Genomic DNA, 7,391 nt, shown 5'->3' on the forward strand with positions numbered 1-7,391 from the left:
TAGGCGCAAGATAACATTCAATTAGTTCATCAATTCAATCAACCAAATTCAAGTATGAGATTAATCAATCCTAGCAATCGGTTCCATGTGATGATAATCAGATTCAAAACATTCAATCGCATAAACAATCAAATCAAATTTCGATTAGGGTTTGCATGGTATGCATGCGGCTATGCTTTAGGGAATTCGGGTTTCGATTTTAATCAAGCAATAAGATTCAATTTAGGTTATTAGGGATTGGATCTATTGCCTTAGGGTTTGGTTCTTAGGTTTTAGTTTTACCTAAATCTCAAGGCGGGTTAAATGGACCACCGAATAGAGAAGAACGCGAGCTGATCGTTGTTGTCGGGTCGCGAACGGGTTGCTGTCTGTCGCGAACGGATTGAAGCTGAGACGAGTCGCGAACGGGAGCAAGCAGCTATCGGGTCGTGAACGTGTTGGCTATCGAACGGTATCGGGTCGCGTCGAGCAGGCTGAGATCGTGTCTCGCGAACAGGCTGAAGTCGCGAGCTGAGGAACAGACTGAGGTCGCGTGCAGAGATCGGGAACGCCTTGAGTATGGGGTTTTAGGTTCTCGATCAGATTATGGTTCGTCGTCGGGTTTAGGGTTTATCGCCGGGATGAGATTAGGGTTTTAGGGTTCGGACTTTAGCTTAGGGTTTAAAGCGTAATCGTGCTGATAAAGTGTTGTGAAACTAGAGAATAGGATCTGTATGTTTATGTATAATTCATAAACATAAGGAGCCCTTTATATATAAGGAATTACACCGTCATAGAATAATGGAAAGACTAAAGAAAAGAAATACAAATATGGAAACAGTACAAATCATAATCTAATAAGGAAAATGCAAGATGCTGATTCTCTTTCTCTCTCCTCACAGTCGTCTTTCTCTAGCATTGGACCGGTTATGGACATCCACAATATAATTTATAACACTAACTTAATTTTTATAGTATTGATTGAATGTGGGCAATATTTTCATATTAAAAAAAAATCTATAAATTTGATAATACTATGTACATTCTATTTTTTTGGAAATTGTTCGTAGAAATAAGAAAAATGGGAGAAACACTTCAACATTAAAACCGAAGGAACAAGCGGACAAAAAAAAAAACCAAAGGAAGAATAAAAAATGATAAGAGAGACATATCTAGTAGGGTAATGTCATTGACTTCATCTCAAGGAGAAGAGAGAGAGAGAGAGAGAGAGAGAGCAAAAAGAAAGGGAATGAAATAAATCAGATCGAATACAATTTTGACGTCCGCAAGGGACACTATTCTCTCTCTTCATCAACTTCTCTCTCTGATACAGCGAAGAACAGGACACAATACTCTTGAGCTAAACACCATAAGGTATAGTTTAAAAAAAAGACAGTTTGTAGGCGGCAGAGAATTGTTTTTTGTTTCTTTTTGGGTTATCCTAAAAGATGAAGACAGATTCTGGGTTGATTTGAGGCTTATTGGAGACAGATTCTTCTTCGCCAGCGGCTTGTAAGTATCGTTCTCATATTGTGTCTCTCCTCAATTAGGGTTTGTTTTGTTTTTTTGGGTTCAAGGTGCCTGCTGAGTTCGAATGGAGTAGATTTGCTCAATCCGGATCGGAAACAACACTGTTCGACTTAACCGTGCATTGACCACATCTTTGGTAGTCCAAGTCCAACACAAAGCCTGAGGTTATCTCTCTTGTTGGGAAGGGAGGGAGTATGGTACCATCAGAGGCGCCAAATCCAGTAGGCAGTGGCGATAATAATGTTCAACCACCATTTCCTTCTCCACTGACTCAGTTCAGTAACAACATGAGTATGCCAAACACATCTTCACTCCTCAACAACAACCACTCTTTTGCTTCAGACATCGGGTTTAGTGGTTTGTCCTCGTCAGGTCAGCACTTCTCCAACGTTTCAGCTAACCAGCAACAACGGAGTAGTACTACGAAAATGGAGCAGCAGCAGCAGCAGCGTGGAGGAGGGTTAGCTGGTGTCAAGTTGGAACCTGGTGGTGGTCAGGTTACCAACGACCAGAAAATGTTGACAAGCTTGGGATCCGTTAAGTTGGAACCGCAGCAACTTCAGGCCATGAGAAACTTAGCACAAGTGAAAATGGAACCCCAGCATTCAGAGCAGTCATTGTTTCTCCAGCAGCAGCAGAGGCAGTTTCTTCAAATGCCGGGGCAATCTCCACAGACTCAAATGAATAATATACTTCACCAGCAGAGACTTATGCAACTTCAACATCAGCATCAGCATCAGCAGCAACTCCTCCTCCTGAAATCAATGCCTCAACAGCGTCCTCAATTACCACAGCAGCAGAGGCCGCCTATGAAACCAGTCTATGAACCTGGCATGGGTGCTCAGCGTCTTACACAGTATATGTACCGGCAACAACATAGGCCTCAAGTATAGCCTAAATGATGACTTTTTCTTCTCAAGCGTCTACTCTTTTTTTTTTTTTGCTTCACGACTTACCGTTGTGTTGATACTAAATGCAGGACAATAACATCGAGTTCTGGAGAAAATTTGTATCAGAGTACTTTGCTCCTAATGCCAAGAAGAGATGGTGCGTTTCTATGTATGGTAGTGGCCGGCAAACAACTGGCGTTTTCCCTCAGGTTTTCTGCTCTAATTTTTTTTTTTTTTTTTTTTTTTGATCTCGTGTGTTTTTTCAAGAAACTGTGTAAATACTTGCTAGCTTACATGGGTATTTTTTTAATTCACATACATTGCAGGATGTGTGGCACTGTGAGATATGTAACCGAAAGCCTGGGCGTGGTTTTGGTATGTTATTTGGAGGATCAGTGCTTCTTGTACTGCTGAGAATATTTACATTTAGAATTATAACATTTTCTCGTTGTCATTCCTTACTGATTAGTCCTTTGTTTTGCGTTCATTGTTTTAGAGGCAACCGCGGAAGTCCTCCCGCGGCTATTTAAGATAAAGTATGAAAGTGGCACTTTGGAAGAACTTTTGTATGTGGATATGCCGAGGGAGTCTCAGAATTCATCTGGTCAAATTGTCTTGGAGTATGCAAAAGCAACACAAGAGAGTGTGTTTGAGCAGCTTCGAGTTGTTCGTGATGGCCAACTTCGAATAGTTTTCTCACCAGATCTTAAGGTTGGTTATATTCAAATTATTCTCTCTCTCTCTCTGTCTTGCCAAACTAGAACCCTTTATTGTATTTTCCTTGTCAGATATTCTCTTGGGAATTCTGTGCTCGGCGGCATGAAGAGCTTATTCCACGCAGGCTTTTGATACCGCAGGTAACTTCCAGAATTGTTCTTTATGTTGTCGTAATTGAAACTTGGGTTTATCTTTTTGATAATATGTTATGCTAGGAAGTTATTGCCTTTGTATTATCATGTACAGGTTAGTCAGCTTGGGTCAGCAGCGCAGAAATATCAACAAGCGGCTCAAAATGCAACAACAGATTCTGCTCTTCCGGAGCTGCAAAACAATTGCAACATGTAGACGTCATCTCTCTCTCTCTCTCTCTTTCTCTCTAGTGGTGATCTCTCTGACTGACGTGCTTCCACTGTTATGCAGGTTTGTTGCATCTGCCAGACAGTTGGCAAAGGCCCTAGAAGTACCACTCGTCAATGATTTGGGATACACAAAGAGATATGTTCGGTGTTTGCAGGTATATGTCAATGTGAAATTAAGTGCCATTTCAACTATTTATGCAGATGTTGTTCATCTTTGAAAATAATATAATGAGATTAATTAAATCCAACATTTGATCTTCTGCAATGTTTCAGATCTCGGAGGTTGTAAATAGTATGAAGGACTTGATAGATTATAGCAGAGAAACAAGAACAGGACCAATCGGTTAGTAAATCTGCCTCCTTCCAAGCAGAATCTGAATCTATTTTTTTTTATAACCTGCGACTGATTGATTTGATATCTCGTGTCAAATTTTTTTAATGTTTGGTACAGAGAGTTTAGCCAAGTTTCCACGGAGAACAGGTCCATCATCTGCACTGCCTGGTCCTTCTGCTCAGCAGCCCAATGAACAGCCAAGGCAGCAGCAGCATCAATCAGTTGCCCAGATTGCAAACAAGGATCAGAGTTGTGGGCAAAGCTCATTAAATTATGCCTTCAATGCAGCTTCGGCATCCACCTCCACAGGCAGCATCCACCAAAATTCGATGAAGCAAAGAAATCAGAATGCTGCTTACAAAACTCCAAGCAGTCCATATGGTGGAATCTCAATTCAGATGCAGTCACCAAGCAACTCGGGTACCATGGCGCCATCATCCCAGCAACAACACAACCTGCCATCGTTTCAGTCTCCAACTTCCTCGTCTAACAACAACTATCCATCTCAAAACGGGATAACATCTATTAATAATCACATGGGTTCCACAAACTTACCAGCCATTCAACAGGCTGCGGCTGATGAAGCAAATGAGTCTAGCTCGGTGCAGAAGATTCTTAATGAGATCCTGATGAACAACAACCAAACTCATAATACCTCAGGAGGAGGAGGGCATGAGTCTTTTGGGAATGACGGAAAGGGAGGTCGCAATGTGAGTAGCTCTGGTGTTCTGATGATGAACAACGGTCAAGTGAACACAAGTATTGGAGGGTTTGGAATGACTAATATTAACGGGAACAATGGTCTTATGAATGGAAGAGCTGGGATGATGGTGAGAGATCCAAACGTGCAACAGGATGTTGGAAACCAACGCTTAGGGGGTGCAGTCAATGCTTTCAACAATTTTCAGTGTGATTGGAATGTATGATGAAGATGACTTGTGAGAGACTCTTAATACGGGTAATGTTCTCTGCTTTCAAAGCTCATCACAAACTCAGGATAAGCTATGCTGTGCTTAAGAAAAGGAAGAGTTAAAAATCTTCCTACAACAACTCGTTTCTAGGTCCACAACTACAGATACCATCTTGAGTTGCTGTTTCTTCTTCTTCTTCTTTTTTTTTTTGTTCTTCTCAATCTTGGGGAGTTTGTTTTCTTAATGCTTTTATAGTTATAGTGTACATCTTTCTATGGGTGTTGCATCATCATGGAGGCAATGGATCATGTGCTGTGTATCCTTCAGTTTATCTCGATGTGTTGACGAAACTTTCCTAAATTCTGACTAGCCTAGTAGCCTTTCTCTCGATCCAAACAATGCATAACTCCTGTTAACTGCAGCAGTTAGCAAAATTCATTACATGCATTATGGGGAAAAACTCATTGATCAGCTCCACAAGATATTGCATTTAACATCAACAAAGAAGGCACTGCATTTAAAATCAGAAAGAGTTAAGTCTTTCAAATCTGCTTTGGAGTCGTCCATATCAATCTCAGCCATGCGCAGTAAGAGGAGGCAGTTTACGCGTCGTCTTACGCTTCAAGTTGTGTTTGTGCCAATCACTCTTACAATGCTCTCTGTATTGCTTAGCTTCCCCAACGAAGGTGTTGCAAGTGCTGCACTTGGTTCCTTCTTCTTTCTTTGTACCCCCATCTCTTGCTTCTCCATTTTCTTGCTAAGTTCAAGGGCTTGTTCGTCTGCAATGCCATATCATCATAATCATCGTAATGATTCATGCTTGTGTCACCTTCAGCATGAACTGATACAGCGAGTATCTCTAATCTCCCCTGCATATTCCTCACAAGGGAATCACATTCTCGGAATAGTCCCGGTTCCATCTCACAGACCTGCACAAGAATGTATCGACACGATCAGAGAAGAATTAGAGAGAGAAATCTACAACAAGTTGCAGAATCATTACAGTGGACATTTGGGTTCCCGATTCGTCTTAGGAGACAATCCAAATGTCCCCCATTCTTTTAGCTTTATCCAGAAGCGAGGTGAAGTTTTGAACAGGAACGGTGAGACGCAGCCTCATTGGAGAAGGCTGTTGGACCTAAATTACTAAAGCCCAATTGGCTAAAATAATAAAAGGTAAGTGTGAAGAGAAAATGAAACATCCCACGTCGGTGGGAACAAGAAAAAATGAGCTGTTTATATAGGGTCACTTGATATCATGTGTTAACCAGCTTGGAGAGAGAGGAAGGCTCCCCACGCGCGCCGCCGCCGCCGTCCGGCCGGCTCGGCTCGGCTTGGGCTTGGTCTTGGGTCTTGGTGGAGGGCCTCCGGTCCGATAAGAATATTCTTTTTGGATCAAGTTAAGCTCAACATTTTGCCATTTAAAATCTCAAAAACAACATGCATTTTATTTTGAAACGACAAGCAGTTTGTCTACAAAATAAAAACGTCATGATGTTTATCCTCTCGAGATATTTAAACGAAATAAGAAAGAGAGAGATAGCGAGTCTTGGGGAATAAGTTCGTAATTTGAACCTCCCGAGATCTTTGCCAAATCCCCACTAACGAGCGCACGTTATGCAACAGTTACGGGAAGTCGCTCCTCGTCCATCTCTTTAAATACAACTCGTCTCTCTTCTCATTTCTCGAACGTTTTTTACACATCAAACCAACAGCAAAAATCCCTTAGCGTAAGTCTTAAATACGAGAGTGTTTCGTAGAGTTTATAGTTCGATAGGGCGATTCATGAGTGAAGCGTGATCGTCTGCCATGGTTGTATCCTGGGACTCGATATTCGTACAGTACCGTCTCACTAACGGAGCGAATATTTAGAGTTAAGGAAAGAGATTATATCTCGACTCCATGTATATTTGCGAATACGATTTCTTATCGTTCTTGTATTCGCTTTACAAATCGTCAATTTCCTTAACATGTTATTTTGTTATATCGTTTATCTCAGTCTGGTTATCCGACTTCTACAATCTTAACTCTAATTTCGCTTTCTATTTAAAGCGTTTAATCGGATTGAAAAACGGTTCAACAAAGATTTGTTAACAGTTTTTAGAACGCTGTTCGCGATTTGCTCTGTACCATTTCCGCGAAACGTTTCTTACCTATTTCATAAACGATGTTTGCGATTTGCTATATGCTTATCCGTGAAACGTTTTTATGTTCTTTTTTGAAAACGAGTTTGCGATTTGCTTTATAGCCCTTCCGCGAAACGTTTCTTATTTTGTTTCATAACGCTTTGCGGATTGCTTTCTAGCATTATCGCGAAACGTTTTTGATACATTATCAAAATGTTATTTACATGAATCGTTTCAATAACCGCTTTCTTAAGCGAGTTTTTGAAACATTCTAAGTCTATACAAAACGATTTCTGCGAACGCTTTTAAGCGAGTCTGCAAAACGTTTTTTCTCAAGACTTATATCGATATGATTTGGTTCAAACACCAAAAATGAAAATCGATTTTAGACTATTATTTTTTGCTTAAAAATAAAATGTTATTTGTTGATTGGAGTACTAATCCGTCTTCATGTTTTCTCTACAGAAAAATGACAAACGATAAGAACACCCCCACTGACACCACGGATGTCATTCAGACTCCACTCAACGCTGCAGCAACTG

At 40.8% G+C, this 7,391-nt stretch overlaps 2 protein-coding genes across 5 annotated transcripts in view; one reads left to right on the forward strand and one right to left on the reverse strand.

Annotated features, from left to right (window-relative positions):
* Positions 1-1,170: 1,170 nt before the first annotated feature.
* On the forward strand, positions 1,171-5,083 carry LOC106300156 (transcriptional corepressor SEUSS). Of its 4 annotated transcripts, XM_013736246.1 has the most exons (11): positions 1,171-1,353; positions 1,557-1,800; positions 1,882-2,396; positions 2,489-2,608; positions 2,726-2,774; positions 2,896-3,110; positions 3,188-3,256; positions 3,363-3,460; positions 3,540-3,633; positions 3,752-3,821; positions 3,930-5,083. In XM_013736246.1, the coding sequence occupies exons 2-11, from the start codon at positions 1,704-1,706 to the stop codon at positions 4,736-4,738; spliced, it is 2,136 nt and encodes a 711-aa protein (XP_013591700.1). In that variant the 5' UTR covers positions 1,171-1,353; positions 1,557-1,703; the 3' UTR covers positions 4,739-5,083. The 4 variants fall into 4 exon arrangements, with proteins under 4 accessions (XP_013591700.1, XP_013591698.1, XP_013591697.1 ...); XM_013736244.1 differs by having other exon boundaries at positions 1,557-2,396; positions 3,930-4,738; XM_013736245.1 differs by having other exon boundaries at positions 1,184-1,800.
* The window catches only part of LOC106297128 (ribosome maturation protein SBDS), a 6,651-nt gene continuing 4,182 nt past the window's right edge, over positions 4,923-7,391 (reverse strand). Inside the window, 5 exon segments of the mRNA XM_013733411.1 lie at positions 4,923-5,306; positions 5,308-5,453; positions 5,456-5,490; positions 5,493-5,652; positions 5,727-5,854. Coding sequence (XP_013588865.1) covers positions 5,192-5,306; positions 5,308-5,453; positions 5,456-5,490; positions 5,493-5,652; positions 5,727-5,854 — 584 coding nt within the window. The 3' untranslated portion in view covers positions 4,923-5,191.

The sequence above is a fragment of the Brassica oleracea genome, chromosome C6 (genome assembly GCF_000695525.1).
Source record: "Brassica oleracea var. oleracea cultivar TO1000 chromosome C6, BOL, whole genome shotgun sequence".
In the NCBI taxonomy this organism is placed as follows: Eukaryota; Viridiplantae; Streptophyta; class Magnoliopsida; order Brassicales; family Brassicaceae; genus Brassica; species Brassica oleracea.